Source organism: Puma concolor, chromosome E3 (assembly GCF_028749965.1).
Source record: "Puma concolor isolate L17-30 chromosome E3, mPumCon1.1.hap2, whole genome shotgun sequence".
Taxonomy (NCBI): domain Eukaryota; kingdom Metazoa; phylum Chordata; class Mammalia; order Carnivora; family Felidae; genus Puma; species Puma concolor.
In genome coordinates, this window is record NC_141682.1 from 23,218,678 (window position 1) to 23,235,369 (window position 16,692).

General features: G+C 40.1%; 1 protein-coding gene across 5 annotated transcripts in view; it reads right to left on the reverse strand.

The window, feature by feature from the left end:
- Positions 1-2,297: 2,297 nt before the first annotated feature.
- The window catches only part of RBBP6 (RB binding protein 6, ubiquitin ligase), a 32,877-nt gene continuing 18,482 nt past the window's right edge, over positions 2,298-16,692 (reverse strand). For 4 of the 5 annotated variants that reach the window (XM_025916841.2, XM_086692698.1, XM_086692697.1 and 1 more), the window contains 11 exons: positions 15,955-16,127; positions 14,149-14,252; positions 13,700-14,034; positions 12,097-12,193; positions 11,886-11,964; positions 11,729-11,783; positions 10,088-10,156; positions 8,037-8,399; positions 7,645-7,746; positions 5,039-6,796; positions 2,298-4,286 (listed from right to left, as the gene is read on the reverse strand). In XM_025916841.2, coding sequence (XP_025772626.1) covers positions 2,717-4,286; positions 5,039-6,796; positions 7,645-7,746; positions 8,037-8,399; positions 10,088-10,156; positions 11,729-11,783; positions 11,886-11,964; positions 12,097-12,193; positions 13,700-14,034; positions 14,149-14,252; positions 15,955-16,127 — 4,705 coding nt within the window. In that variant the 3' untranslated portion in view covers positions 2,298-2,716. The remainder of the gene's footprint in view (positions 4,287-5,038; positions 6,797-7,644; positions 7,747-8,036; positions 8,400-10,087; positions 10,157-11,728; positions 11,784-11,885; positions 11,965-12,096; positions 12,194-13,699; positions 14,035-14,148; positions 14,253-15,954; positions 16,128-16,692) is intronic. The other variant, XM_025916842.2, reaches the window with a different exon arrangement.

A 16,692-nucleotide genomic window follows, 5' to 3' on the forward strand; every position in this document is an offset into this window, starting at 1 on the left:
AAACATTATGTGCAAGGCGTGGTTTGGCTTCTGGAATATAAACCACACATTCCTTTTGAGGCTCTCAGTCCCGTGAGGAAGACGATCAAAGCCCATAGAAAACAACTGGTGTGTCACCACAGCATATTCAGCGATGCCACTGGATCCCAGGTGTGCACCGGGGTGGGGGGGCAGGTACTGCAAAGGAGTAGTTCAAAAAGGGCAAAAGCTAACTCTTGAACAACGGGTAGGAAATTGAGAGATGGGCAGAGGCGGAAGAAAATTCCAGCCAGATTAAAACAGCTGAGTGCATTAGGTAAGGAGACAGAATGTGGACTTTCTGGGGACCAGCAAAACTAGGGGTTTCTGGTTGGGCCTTCCATGTTGCCCAACTTTCTAGCTGGGCCTTCCATGTTGCCCAACTCTGCCCCATGGCAGGGGTAGCTGGACTAATTAGGCACTGAGGTTTGAGCACCCAAGGTTGGCTTGCAGCTTCATAGGCAGTGGAATTTCCTCCTCAAAGGGGTATCAGACATCAAAAGCCACTAGAATTTTTAAGGATCAAATAGGCACAAGCACCTTACATTTGCCTGGCAGTCATTCCTTAACATTTCTCTCAAGCCTTTAATTTCGCTAAACACCCCATTCAGCACCCTTGTTTAGGTTTGGGAGTTCCACTGCTTTAGAACAGGAAGATGGGGAAGAGGGGACAGGTTTGGGGAATGTCATGTGGAAATGGCAGGGCTTAGGCAACCACAGACAGTAGAAAGAGTAAGAGAAGAGTTAAAACCTCGGGCCTAAGTTGAGGATGGAGCTGGAAGACCAGGCTATCTATGAAATACTGGTTTCAACTTATGAGCAGAATCATCACAGATGAGGAATTCTGGAAAACTGTCATACGAGTGCACCGCAGTTAAAAAAAAGTCAGCTGAGATTAAAATCAAAGACCAGGGGCGCCTGGGTGGCGCAGTCGGTTAAGCGTCCGACTTCAGCCAGGTCACGATCTCGCGGTCCGTGAGTTCGAGCCCCGCGTCGGGCTCTGGGCTGACAGCTCAGAGCCTGGAGCCTGTTTCGGATTCTGTGTCTCCCTCTCTCTCTGCCCCTCCCCCGTTCATGCTCTGTGTCTTTCTGTCCCAAAAATGAATAAATGTTGAAAAAAAAAAATTAAAAAAAAAAAAAAAAGACCAGAGGCTTGGTAAAGAAACTGACCTCACATGATGAAATTTATGCTGAAGAATTCTGGGTTCTAAAATCCTCAATGAATGGGGGAGATATGATCTAGATCTGGGGTCCTGATTTACAGTAAGAGTTAAGAGGGTAGCCTAGTTGGAGTATCTGAAAGTAGAAACAGCAGTATGTGTTGTGGGGGTGGGGTTGGGAGCGGGCAGAACAGACATCCTCATCCCCAGTGATGGAGCCCTTTAAAGGAAAGTTGGGTTTAACTTATTTTAACAAACTTACTTTTGAGAAACATTCAGTAAACTTAACTCAGTTCTGAATAACGCTGTTTAACATGTGTCACCCACATTAATTTTTCTTTGAATATTAAATGCTGCATTAAAAAACACATTCAATGAAGCATGTATGTCTGCATTACTATCCACATGGCAGAGAGACACAGAGGTTAACAGAAGCAAGTTGCTGCTAATGTAAATCCTTTCCTGTTCCATGATCACAGTCCAGTGGTACTCCAGGTCCACCCTCAGACCGGAGCTGATCTTTTTTCTCCTCCTCCTAGCAGCTGTCGTCTTGATCCCTGTTTGTGCTGCCTTGTTTCTATTCTTACCCCAACACCCCCAAAACCTTTCGATAGCTTTTCATTGCCTACAATACTTCCTGATCGGCAGACACAAAGGAAGAGCCCATCAGAGTCTAACCTAGTGCTCCCGGACCTACTGCAGCTTGCTTTTGTCAACCAGGCAAACCAAGTAGGCCTTAGAGGCTCACCGGTGTGTGCTCTCTAGCGGACAACTCATCAATGAGTTTCATACTCCTTTATCAGGGTTTCCAGAAAAATACATGACCATGTAAACAAATCACAATTCCTCATGGCTAAAATGCAAGTTCAAACTTGTAATTACTTTATATGTTTAAGGCCCTTTTAGATTTTTTTCCCACCCAGAACTCCAGTTAATCCTGATTTCTTATTTCTGGCCATCCACTACCAGCCCACTGATGAAGTCTATCCACCATGTTTGCTTCCTAATTTTGTACACTCAGTTCAGCTTATGCTACAGGCTCAAGGATATTTTCAATGAGGAAATGGGAGAGGAGCAGAGACAGGACACACTTTCTTCAAGTAATGCAATTATTCGACATTTGAAAAGTTTACTGAAAACTTTTATTGTAATCAAAAAGTGACATAACGGGGTTGTAATGAATTCAGCAAATCATTCTGCTGATATTTTAGAACTGATATCAGCTTTTGCCAGGCAATTAAAAAAATTCAAATGTGAAAATTTCACAGTACAGTAAACTCCACCCCAACTAATTAATGGTGGTTAAAAATAATAGGCCCTAGCAAAACCTCTCATGTTACATGGTCACAACTCACAATTCTGTACAAAAGTTCGTGTTATAAAGCTCTGATGTAAAAATCAAATAATCAAGCAGCAATATTTTAAGTGCAGCACAGGGTCTTCCATATCATTATTTACAAGGCTTGAATCTCTTTACATTATAACAAAATTTAATACAGATGACTTAGTAATTAAGTCAATTTTTAAAATCTGTCCCTTTATACAGGGACAGATTTCGCTTTTTGGTCATCTTTCTCCTTCTCCTTTTCTTTATCTTTGCTCTTCTTTGACTTCTTTTTCTTGTGTTTGTGTTTTTGGCTTTTTTCTAACTCTCCTTCAGTGCCTGCATGCTTCTTATGCTTCTTGTGTTTTTTGTGTTTCTTGTGCTTCTTCTTTTCCTTCTTCTTCTTCTTCTTCTTGCTGTCCTGACTCTCTGCGGAGCTGGCACTACTGCTGTGGCTCCGGGTCCGGCTGCCAGAAGGGCTATGACTTCTGCTTGGACTAACACTAGGGCTGCTTGGACTCTGGCTCCTGGCGGTGCCTACCTGGCTGGCTGCTGCCGTGTCCAGGCTGTCTTTTGCTTTCTCCACGACTTTATCTTTCAGTTCCTTAGCAATCTTTCCCGAAGTTTCCTCCTCTTTTACAGATATGTTGCTTTCACTGTCACTTTCATTATAGTCTGGTTCAAAAGCAGCTTCATCAGTTTCCCTAGTTAAGTCGGAGGAAAGTCGGGAGGAGTGGCTTAACTGTGGCTTAGGCTTGACCGCGCTCTTGTCAGTCTGCCCAGTAACTTGCTCCTTTTCAATCTGCGGGTCTGGTGGGTTAAGCACATACAGTAATTTGTTGCCACCCGATTCTTTATTGTTCCTTGCTTCTAACGTGTGCTTCTCACGATCTTTACAAGGATTTTTATCTACAGATTTTGTCTCTTCAGTCGAGCGTTTCGTATCATAAGTGGCTTTGTGATCATGAGGTTTTTTGTCTCTGGAGGGACTAGAATTGCTCTTTTTGGAATCTCCTGTTCCCTTTTTAGGCAAATCTCTCTCCTCCCTTGGCTTAGTTTTCTGTCCAGATGCAGAATCTTTACTTCGAGAAGGGGAGTCTTTCCTTCTTGTTAATTCATTCCTTTCGTCTCTACGTTTGGAACTTGAGTACTCTCTGTTGTCATAGTCTGTTTTTTTGTCTCTGTTGGGAGTGAAGTCTTTAGTCGAGGAACCTCGAACGGAATCATGCTTTTCTGAAGTTCTTGTCTCTTTGGAAGATTGAGACAGACTTTTAAAATTTCCTGGTTCACTCAGACGGTCCAAGTTACTCTCTTTCTCTGGCTGAGTGCTGTTTTTCCTCTTTTCGGGGTTTTCCTTCTCCAACACCGAATGATCTCGATCTTTGGCTTTCCCCTTTTCACTGGATGCAGAGTTTTTTGAACTCTTGATCTCATGCTGTATAATTTCATGGCTAACTTCCTTGGTGAGTTTCTGAATTTTCTCTGACGACTCACTTTCTTTTTCAGTATACTTGACTGTATTTAACGGTTTAGTGCTAACATTTTTTATAACACTGGCGGGTTTTCCTACACTTGACATAGGCTGTGTGGCCTTAACATCTTCTTCCTCAGATTCAAAGTCATCTTTATCCCATTTGGACTGAGGAACCTGAATCATAATAATAACGTCTTCAGCAGGAGCTGTATTGTCATTATTATACTCTTCCATAGTTTTAATGACAGTCCGTTTTGTATCTGTTTTTTCTTCAGATTTCCGCACAGGACTGCCTCCAGTTGAGCTCGTGCTAAAAAGAATTAAAATGTTGTTAATAAAAAATTTGCTATTACTAAACACTGATAAATAAGAGTTTTAAAAATATTTATTTTGAGAGAGCTTGTGTGCACGGCATGTGCAGGGAAGGGGCAGAGCAAGAGAATCCCAAGCAGGCTCTGAGCTATCATTGCAGAGCCCGACATAGGGCTTGACCTCATGAACCAAGAGATCATGACCTGAGCAGACCTCGAGTCAGACACTTAGCTGACTGAGCCACTCAGGTTCCCCTAAACACTGATAAATAGGTAAAGGCTAATCACTTAAACATAAGTGTCCTTTTAATTCTCAAAACCCAATTACCCTACTCTAATAGAGATGAAATGATTTAAAGACAGGATTACATAAAAATAAATGCTGGCTCACAAAATCTACATACTTCAACTCCTTTCTTTAAAGACAGGAGTAAACCAGACTAAACCCTTCTTTTTTTTTTTTTAGAGAGAGCGAGCGCGGGAGGGAGGGGCAGAAGGGGAGAGAGAGAGAGAATCTTAAGCAGGCTCCAGGCCTTCTCTTTCCCAACATGGGACTCAATCCCACCACCCTGGGATCACGACCTGAGCTGAAACCAAGAGCTGGACGCTCAAATGACTGAGCCACCTAGGTGTCCCAAACCTAACCCCTTCTTAATTTATAGGTTACATTTTAAAAGCATAAACATGGATAAAATTAAAGGAAACTCTTTCCGAAACGAACATCCATACCCAACCACCCATAATCAGATACCTTGTATAATCCACAAGAGTTGAGCTGGATCCCTCAGCTCCAGCTACTTTTCGTCTGACCTTTCCTTTGACTTTTTCTTGTTTAACTTTGCTAGATGCTGACTCCAATTTTTCAGAGGGTTCTTTCGTATTAGATACATTTTCTGTACTCCCAATTTTTTTACCAGTTTCTCTGTTGAGCTTAATTTTTTTGGCTGGGGCAGTTGATGATGAAATTTTGTCTTTCTCAGGGGTCCTATCCATTTTTTCAATATCAGGTTCCATTTTGCGCTTTGGTGATGGTTTCACTATTTCAGTCATTTCCAGTTTAGAGACTTTCGTTGAAGAGGACTCAAAATCTTTCTCTACACTTTTCTCTTCAGTTTTTCTTTTTCTTTTTTCTCCCTTGCTATCAGGTGGCTTACTTTTCTCACTAGGCTTCTTGGCCTTTTCTTCCTTATTAGTTAGCTTTTCTGATTTGACGTCTTTGGGGTAATCCTTCTTCACTTTTTCCTCTTTGACTGGTTTTGTCTCTTGGTGTTCTTTTGCTGATTTAGAGTGAGCTTTTCTGGGGGTACCAATGGTCTTTTCATCTTTTTGGGAGGAAGATGATGATTTAGCATTATCAGTCTTTGGAGTCTCCTCTTTGGCTTTTTTAAGTGGAGGTTCAGATCGAGGAGATTTTTCACGCTCTCCGTCTAGTTTTTCTTGGGGTCCCTTAGCAGGTTTTGCAACATTTTCTTTTTTGGACACAGTAGACCCATCATTTTTCCGTTTGGTCTTGTCACCTTTTGCTTTTGGTTTATCTTTCTCTCTCTTGTCTTTTTCAGACACCGACTTGAAAGTGATGGATTCTGCATCCATTGGTTCATCTCTAACAGGTGTAGCATCATCTCTACTTGGGAGAACAAACAATGAGTCTGTTTTATTTTCTTCACTGCTTGTAGGTTCTCTTGATTTCCTAGAAGTTTCTAATAACTCGGGGTTTAGAAAGCCTTCACTCTCTTCCCCCTTTCTTCTTTTCCTATGTTTCTTATGTTTGTTTCCTTTACCATCTCCGGGATTATTTTCGCTCTCCTTCTCTTTTGACTTTGTGTTGTCCTTCTGATTGTGACTATCTCTTGTTGAAAGCTTTTCTGGATAGTTGCCACCTAAGTTTCGACTTCTATGACTTTGTCCACCAGCATAATCTTCTCTGCGGCCTCTCGTGAAGGGAGAATTTCTGATATTAAGAGGCAAAAATCTCTCAGGAGAAAAGTTCTCTCTATTTGCTGATGGTCTAGGCTGTGCTCCGGCAGCATAACCTTTATAATATTTTTCATACCACTCTCTATATTTTCTTTCCCATTCTCGGTAACGCTCTTTTTCAAATGGGTCTCTAAAGTCAACACTCCTCCCGTAATAAGCTTTCATGTCGTAAGGTGGCGGAACTTCTCTGTATCTATTAAAATATTCACGTTCTGTTTCCCCTTGAGGCACATTACGTTTATTGGGAGACTGTCCCCTAAATGCTTGAGGAGATCTTGACCGTGAATGGTATCGTCTATAGGGGGGTGACCTTGACCTAGATCGATGATATCCATGAGATCTAGACCGTGAACGGTAATTTCGGCTCTTGCCTCTGCCTCTTCGGGGGTATGGAGGTGATCGGGAATAGGAACGAGAGTGTGAGCGGCTAAATGATCGAGAGTAAGAACGTGAACGTGTTGAACCAGATCTTGACTTAGAATAAGTATACGAACTTCTTGAATATGATGAACCACTATAAGGAGATTTAGACCTAAAAACAAAAAACAAAACAATAGTTGATAGTTGAGAAATATTTGCAAAATAAAATTCAGATTCTATAGCATGCTCTCCTCACGGTTCCATCTTTCTTTATATCAAATTTCATCTTAGATGATTAGAGAGGCACAGTGACCTCTACTGGAATGGAATAAAGTACACAAAGATCAGAGCAATCACTTGTTACAAAACAAAAGTGAAATCTTGACATTAGAGTGAAGCGCATTCATGTACCGTGAGTTATATGAGCTAATTAACATTAAACAAAATTCCAATTAAATTTAAATTTTATTTCCTATCTGGTCATTTAAATAGGAGTAATTTCTTTGTCCTACGTTGTTGGCCAACAGTCTAGCACTTTGAAAGGAACCACAAATGTAAGCTTAAAAAGTAAGTCTTTTAAACAAACTTCCAGGGAATTTTTATAATTCACTTTTTCTGTCGATAAAACAATTTGTATTCTACCACTGCTTCATAATTACACAGGTTAATGTTCCAGCAAGAAGCTGTAGCCTTAGGTAAAAGCGTCCTCAGAAATGTTCTTTGGCTAGTCCTCTATTTCTTTCCTTCCACAAACATTTTCCCAATTATTTCACACTATAAGTAACTTCAGGGGACAAGGGCAATTTAATCCCCAAAACTGCTAGTTCTACACAATAGAATTTACATTGAGACAATATTTCAATAAACAAATATTGGGAAAGAAGCTACATCTCCATTTCTATAAGCCTGGATCGAATCAGAAAAATTCCGTAAGTGCAATGTTATTTATATCCATAGCTAATCCCTGGATATTCAAAGTCCCATTTGTAATTCTGTTGTGAAGGCTTGCAAAACACTAACCTGGAAAATGAGCGCCTACGCTCCTTTTGAATCTTTTTGTATTCCATCAATTCCTTAGCAAAATCATTTGTAAACTCATCTAGCTTGGACTTTTTCTTTTCCCTAGTAAAATAAAGTTAAAGAGTGAAAGTTAACAAAAACCATTTAAGAAAACTAACAAGACAAATGTAATTAGATCATGAATGAAATGAATGAAATTGCCATTAGTTTTCCACTTTAAAACTATAAATAACTAGGAGTCCCTGAGGAAGTTGCTTGTATGGCTTTGGTTTAATTTTTAGGTGATTTTTTTTGTACTAACTGGAAACAGTAGAAAATGTTTCCAAAGATAACCTGTTTAATGTTACATCAGAAAATGAAAGTGTATGATAATTTCACACTGAAACACTCACTCTTCCTTCAGCCGTCGTTGCTCTCTATAGAATTCTTCCCTGGACAACGGTGGGGCTTGCGTTGTTGGGATGGTATTTGAATGAGCTGTCTGCACTCCTGATGATACCCAAGGTGTCGATAAATTGGCCGGAGCTGGCGGAAACCCTGGAGGAGGGACACTATATCCAGCAGGTGGTGGCTGGCCAGGAGGAAACTGAGGAGAAAATTGTGGTGGAGGAACACCTGGAGGGAGAGGAAGTGTATGGGGAGGAGGTGGATACAAAGGAGGGGGTGGGACAGGCACAAAAACTGGAGTTGCTGGTAGTGATGGGCCTTGAGTTCTCTGTGATCTTTCGCTGTGGTGTCGTCCGCGGTTTATACTTCTGGAGAAATAAATTCCAAGATATTATTCCTTCAAACTAACATCACCCGAGACAAGTAAGCTTGTCTTTTCTATCCATAATTATCTTCAAACTTACAAACAATGGAATAGAATCAACTATTCAAATAACACTGATATTTATATGTAAATAAAATTTTTAAGGCCACCTGGGGATTGAGATGATCCAAGTTTACAGCGCCTTCTCCATGAGGTGCTGCTATATTTAGAAGTTCTCTTTTGTGAAGTTCAGATTCATTACCCCTCCACAATGATATTTGGTGACTTCCCAATCTGTCATTTAAAGGAACTGACAAGGCTAATGCCTCTCTGACCTAGGCCTCCCCAAAAAGCCTTCCAAGATCACAACTTTAAATGAAGAAAAACCACCTCCTGTAATCTTTTGAGGTAGGAAGTGTAGAAAGATCCTTCAATGTAGAATAAGTATTAGGTATTTTTTATTTTTATAGTTTTACATAATTTTATTTCTCACCTGACATTATATCATGAGCATGTCTCTAGGTCGTTAAAATGTCTTTGGAAACCTAGTTGTTAAATGGCTTCATGGTTTTGTGGGGTGTTTTGTACTTAAAGTACTTTTTATTTATTACATTTTTAAACACTGAGGTATAGTCACGGTTACATTATTAGTTCCAGGTGTGCAACACAGCAATTCAGTTAGGTCTGCATGTTACATCATGTTCACAGTGTGACTGCCATCTGTCCCCACACCATACCATCACAGTACCACAGATTACATTCCCTATGCTCTTTCATCCTCAAGAAAGTAAGTTCCACTTTTAACATCTGTAATCAACAGCTAAAAATCTCAATTATTTTCTCTCAAAGGATTAGGTGAAAATTACAGTGCTGGCCAAAGTTTCTGAACTGTCGCTCTTAAAAGAAACAGTGGCTTTTTTAAAACATGGGTTCATTTCTGTTAAGCTAACGGTTCTTTAAATTCTAAGTAACTGGTACAAAGAACAGCAGCAGCCAGGGTTTAAATTTTAAGCCTCTTCAGAATCTGAATTGGTAACTATTATCTTCTATTAACATGTGATCTAGTAACAGAGTTACTTAGCAATTCTCAGTAGAGCACTAGAAGACACCCTTAATATTCTTATTATAAAGTTCATTTGGAGGCCCTTTACGCTGGTGGCGAGAACGACCTCGATAAGACCTACGGCTTACTTTGCAGAATAACATGGTTTTTGCCTGTCCAGGGCAGGAGCCCCGAACAATCTCTTTGTCTCTTCTTTTGGAAAAGAGAAGGTGGGAGAAGACTGGGACAATTGAGTCCAGAAGAGAAATAAATGCAATTCTTTCTCACGCTTGAGAGGTAAGCTAGTTAACTTTTGCCTTAAATTAAACTGACACACCTTAAATACTGTCTGGGCCTTAGTGACTTCCTTCTACCCTCAAAAGAGTAAATGTAACCTAATATTCTGCTGTGTGCTGGAGGAAAGTAGTCATTGGGAAGGAGTATTAAAGATGCAGCCTAAAAGCATCATTTAAAACACTAAATGTAACCTGTTCTTCTCTAGGCCTCAAGATCAACTACTGAGGACTGAAGTGAGATAAGCATAAAGCAAGTAATCTCCCTCTCTTGCCACTGCCATGCTTTCGTTTCTTTGTGTTCTATTTTTCAGCAGTGTCATCGGATTAATTTTTCAAAATTTTTAAAAAGCATACCTGTAGCAGCTCCTCTCCCCCCTTCTAATTTGCTGTGGCGGAGAAACCAGATATCCAAGCTTATTGGAACTGTGTAGAAAGAAAGATAAAATGGGATGGAGTACAATATACAATCTCCTAGCGTGTAGACTTTAAAAGATACCTATTTTAACTACTCTAGAAGATTTTTCCTCTCCCTGATCCCCATTCGGAAACTTGTTCCAGATAGAGGAGATATGAGCAAGCATTACACTTACTTGAGTTAATTTTCCTCATTAATTTACTGTGACAATAACTAAACCTCAATGTACAATATTTTCCGCAATATGGTATTTCATTTAGCATCCTACAAGTGACTGTGAACTTGTTACAGAAGAGAAGAAGAGCCTTTCATCTGCTAGGCACCATGCCGGTGGGGAACTAGCACTGTTCCAATTCTGCAGATGAGGCAATGGGGCTGAGGAGTAAAATTGCATGCTCAATGTCATGGCACTGCCAAGTGCAGGGGCTGGAATTCCAACTCAGGCCTACCTGTCTCCAAATCCCTTGCTCCTTCTACTGAAAGAATCCACTAAGTCTCTCATTTAGTCTATATGTTTAAATAAAATATTTGATTTATCTTTAAAAGAAAAATCAGGGGCGCCTGGGTGGCGCAGTCGGTTAAGCGTCCGACTTCAGCCAGGTCACGATCTCGCGGTCCGTGGGTTCGAGCCCCGCGTCAGGCTATGGGCTGATGGCTCAGAGCCTGGAGCCTGTTTCCGATTCTGTATCTCCCTTTCTCTCTGCCCCTCCCCCGTTCATGCTCTGTCTCTCTCTGTCCCAAAAATAAAATAAACGTTGAAAAAAAAAAATTAAAAAAAAAAAATAAAAGAAAAATCATAGTTTTAGAATAGAAGCCAGTTTATGCAAATATGTAAGCCTGTTGATATAGACTAAGACACAAATGATTGCATACGTAGACAGTAAGTAAACATACTAATTTTTAATACCACAGAACATCTTATAAAGATCATAATTCCTTGTATTTCACAGGGCAAAAAATAATATCCTATATATTCTGATATGCAATAAAATCTCATTAACACAGATTATTCAAAATGAGAAATTCTATGTTTGGTAGCCTTTAATCTTACTATGTGTTAAATCAAAATTTGAAAATCCATTTAAGGATAGGAAAAACAAGGGGCACCTGGGTGGCTCAGTCAGTTAAGCATCCGACTTTGGCTGAGCTCAGGATCTCACGGTTTGTGAGTTTGAGCCCCACATGGGGCTCTGTGCTGACAGCTCGGAGCCTGGAGCCTGCTTTGGAGCCTGTGTCTCCCTCTCTGTCCCTCCCCCATGCTCTCGTGCTCCCCACCCCCCCATCTATTAGCACAATGAATGATTCAGTATTTCAAATACTCTTTCAAAGAAAATAGTATTTCAATTAATCTTATCTATTCATTAACTGAGATCCTGTCAAGATCACTTTGTTAAGACATGAAAGTAAAAAGCGGAGCCTGGGTGGCTTAGTTGGTTAAGCATCCAACTTCAGCTCAGTCTTAACATGTCATAAAAAAAGGGGGGGTTACAATAAGAAACATTCAGCAACACACTAGATTATAATTCCCATTATCTAGTTTGAAAGCAATCATCTGGAGATTATTTTAAACATATACTTACTGTTCCCAACCTGGTCGACCACCACCCGGACGAGCAGTATTTATTCTTACTGGACCTTGGAAACAAGAACAGTAGGTAAATATGAAATTGCATGTTAAATAAAGTTAAAATTATTTTTTAAAGGAGAAAATGTTCAACCCAAAATGATTTTACTCACCAGTTGTGGGGATCAACTGTCCATGCAGTAGTGACTGTCCAAGCAAAGATGGGGTTCCAAGTACAGGCACCTGGTAACCCTTTAGGAAAAAAACATACATAAAAAGAAACAGTTTAAAAAAAAAAAAAAAAAGAGGGAGAGTTAAAAAAAAAATTAAACCCATCAGAAAACTGTAAGATAAATCTCACATTTAAAAGCCAATAAAACTTACCTTCTCTTCCATAAGAGCAGTAATTGCAATTGAAGAGGTTCCCTTTGAATGTTCTGATGCAAGGGCTGCAGCTGGTAAAATTTTATTATCAGAATCCCTAGAAGACAAGAGAATTTGCAATATGTGAAAAAGTCATCAGAAATGGAGGAGTAAGAGTAAGCAAATTACAGTACATAATTTAGTAAGTCTGTTCACCCACCACCTGCATGAAGATGCGTTGATGAAAACTTTTGGGTCAAGTGGAGAGCTCTTTGGATACAAAAGTGATAAGGAAAAAAAATAAAAGGAAATCTCTTTAAGAAGTCCCATCTATACAGATGGGAGAGAAATCAGTTGTAAGAATAATAAAGCTTAGGGGCGCCTGGGTGGCGCAGTCGGTTAAGCGTCCGACTTCAGCCAGGTCACGATCTCGCGGTCCGTGAGTTCGAGCCTCGCGTCAGGCTCTGGGCTGATGGCTCAGAGCCTGGAGCCTGTTTCCGATTCTGTGTCTCCCTCTCTCTCTGCCCCTCCCCCATTCATGCTCTGTCTCTCTCTGTCCCAAAAATAAATAAACGTTGAAAAAAAAAATTAAAAAAAAAAAAAGAATAATAAAGCTTAAAAAAAAAAGAGGGGCGCCTGGGTGGCTCAGTCGGTTGAGTGTCCGACTTCAGCTCAGGTCGTGATCTCGCAGTTCGTGAGTTCAAGCCCCATGTCGGGCTCTGTGCTGACAGCTCAGAGCCTGGAGCCTGCTTCGGATTCTGTGTCTCTCTCCCTCTGCCCCTTCCTTGCTCATGCTCTCAAAAATGAATAAACGTTAAAAAAAATTTTTTTTTTTTTAAAAGGAAGAAAATCAAATTGTGGGACCAAAAGAATACAGGATTAAGAGTAAATTCTACTTCCAGCTCCACCACTGAAAAGCCAATGAATTCTGACTGAGGTCTTAAATATAAATGTAAAGGTCCCCGTCCTCAAGATTTTGCTTTAGTATGTCTGCACAGACCCCTGGCATCTATTTTTTTTTTTTAAGTGGCTGATTCCTCAAGAATTTATGAGCCACTGGGGCACCTGGGTGGCTCAGTTGGTTAATGTCCGACTCTTGGTTTTGGCTCTAGTCATGATCTCAAGGTGAGTTCAGGCCCCCAGTTGGGCTCTGCGCTGACATAGCGGAGCTTGCTCAGGATTCTCTCTCCCTCTCTGCCACTCCCCCACTTGTGGTCATGTGTGCTCACACTCTTCTCATTCAAAAATAAACAAACATTAAAAAAAAAAAAAAAAAAAAAGGAATTTATGAACTACTGGACTACATGTCCAAAGATCCTTTTCATGTCTGAACCAGTAGGATTTAAGTGAGTTTTAATTCAACACTTAACAGGGGTGGTTGGCAACTCGTATAGTTCTTTATCCTGGGATGCTTAATCATTTGCCAAGTGAAACTCCTTCATTTGCCTGTTCCTCCAATAAGACTGAGTCATCTCTTAAAAGTACCCGTTTAGCAATGGGTTACTTTATGGAGTCACCCACCTTATTGAGCACAGTGGTTCACAAGGATGATACTTACCAGTCACTATAACAACTACTAAAGCAATAAACAACAATGAAAAACCAGAGAGATACACAGACTTACCGGAAAGGTCCATCTGGTTTTTCAGAGTGGACTGAGATGGACACTGTGGCAGTTATATCAGGTACAGGAGCCGGGGTAGAAGATGAATTTCCAGGCACAGGAGGGGCCAAGGAAGACTGATTAGAAGTTAATGAAGATATGGAAGGAGCTGGGTGAGCTGAAGAGGTCACTGGAATCATCAGGGGATCCTGTTGTCTTGATATTGGAGATCTCATCAGAGGTTGTAGGTTCCGCTGAATGAGTGGTCTCGGAGGTGGTATTGGGGGCGGTGGTGGGGGTAACTGTTTTCGTAGTCTTTTTGTATAACCGGTTTCATTTTTGAAGTTATTAACAGCCTATAGATACCAAACAGAAAGATGCAGGAAAATGTAAGGTGGTATTTCCTCAAGCACAGTTTAAACCACCAAAAATTTTTAAAAATTTTCCAAAAGGGATACAAAGTCAGTTACCTGTCGTAAGAACTTATTGGCAATTAAAGCATCAGGAGAGACATCATTCTGATGGCATGTTGGACATGTATGATCATCTGATTCCAAGAGTGCTGTTCTTATACCTATGTGATATATTTTAAATATTACATTACTCTTTCCAAGCACACATTACTTATCATTTCTAAGATTGAAAAACTTAAAAGTACAGACTCTCGCCTGATAGCACTCCTCTGCTGTAACTTCAACCTTAAAAACAGAAGTCATTGGGGTGCCTGGGTGGCTCAGTCGGTTAAGCGTCCGACTTCAGCTCAGGTCATGATCTCGCGGCTCGTGAGTTCGAGCCCTGCGTCGGGCTCTGTGCTGACAGCTCAGAGCCTGGAGCCTGTTTCAGATTCTGTGTCTCCCTCTCCCTCTGTCCCAACCCACTCACATTCTGTCTCTGTCTCTCTCAAAAATAAATAAACATTAAAAACAAAACAAAACAAAACAAAACAGAAGTCATAAATAGAATTTAAACAAAGATTTAAATTGAGAGAAAAAGCACTCTTTCCTAAATACTATTCTCTTTGTTTAGCTAAAAATTGGAATAGTATAGAGGACAAAAATAGAAATAATATATAGTCTAGAAAGGTAAAAAATTTACAGGGCTAACAGGGTTTTAAAAGAGCATCAGGAGGAGGAGTGCCTGGCTGGCTCCATCAGAAAAGCATGCGGCTCTTGATCTCAGGGTCGTGAGTTGGAGTCCCACATGTGGTATAGAGATTACATAAATAACTTAAGAGAAAGGGGAATTATAAAAAACAGAAACATTGTTCAGGCAAGGAAATCAGCAACACCTACAGCACAGTACAGAGGAGTAACACTAAATTACAGATTCACTGATTATGCTTCAGTGTAGTAAAAAATTCAGTAATGCAAGTGGTTTGTTAAATCTAAGACACTTGGAAACAAATCTTAAGTGACCTCTTCTTGACTTTGGTCTTCACTGGAGAGGCCCCAAAATAAAGATTTATATTCCAAAGCTATGAAATGAAAAAGGCCAAAACAGGACTAAGCAGTGAAATTTTCAGATGATGCCATTTTCATCTTGGTAAGAAATAAGTGGCAGAAAAACCCAAGTGGGAAAAACCCAACCCAATATAAAAGATCAGAAAAAAATCACAAGTAACCACAAGGCAAATGTTGGGTAGTATGTTTGCAGAGAACAGTTCTCAATTACACTTAGGAATTTTAGAATAAACTATTTTTCCACCATCCAGGAAAGGGATTTAGGTACCATTTAAAAATATTTCTAGAATATCTAATGCCCAAAAGGCTTTCAAAATTCTGCATACCATTTAAAATGTGTAGGAAACAGGGGTACGTCTGTGGCTCAGTCGGTTAAGTGTACGACTTCTGCTCAGGTCATGATCTCACAGTTCGTGAGTTCTAGCCCCCCATGGGCCTCTCTGCTGTCAGCACAGAGCCCACTTTGGATCCTCTCTCTGTGCGTCCCCCCCTCAAAAATAAATAAACTTTAAAAACTAAAATAAAATGTGTAGGAAACAAAAGTCCTACATTTTATAAAACCTTAGTACAGTCACCCTAATGAAGGTAGAAGAAATGGTCAATTCTAATATTTAAAAGGACAAAGAGGCTGTTGTTTAAAGAAAAAAATGTAGTGACAAAAACAGTTCTTGCTATTAAAGGTGCAATGATGAACTAAATGATCAATTATCAACATTTCATACTGCATTATTAAAACATACAATGTTGCTAAAGAGCCCTTCCAAATACACACACATATTCTAAGACATGTATCTCTGAAGGTTCAACATTTCTTACATTCATCACAATAACTGTTTCCACAGCAGGGAATGACAACGGCATCAGTCATAATATCTTTGCAGATGAGACACAATAATTCATCTGGGATAGGATCATCTTCTTCTGAAGAAGAAGATGGTTCCTCTGGTAAGAAAGGTGGTTTTTCTTTCTTCCCAATTGCATATGCTTCTCTGTAAAAGAAGGTTTTACTGTTTTAACATTGTTAAGAAAACAAAGTATTACTAAGATAGTACATGTTCTACTATACCATAATGGGAGCTTATAATTCAGTACGATGCCAAATTCGTTTACACAAGTATAATACCTTCCAAAATAAGGGAGTAGTTATGAACATCCTCCCCCTAAGCAACAAAAAGACAAAACAAAATCCTAAACAAGTATAACAAAAAGAAACAAATGCTATAAAAGTGGCTAAAAGGATCTTAAGAATCCACAACTCTAGAACTCAGGGCCAGAGATTAAAGGGACACATTCAATGCCACAAGTTTATGCTTAAGTGGCAGAGACAGGATTTGAACTTGGACATGACAACACCCTAACCACAATTTTCTCTATCCTACCATGTTTCTTGAGGGGGTGGGGGGTATGGAGGGAATTCCCTTCCATAGACCAACAGTCCCCAAAACCTGTGAAGGTATCAGAGAGCATGCTATAATACAGGAAATGGAAACTGGTGCTGACATCATACAATCGAGGGGGACAGTTCAAGGGAAATATTATGCAACCAACCACACC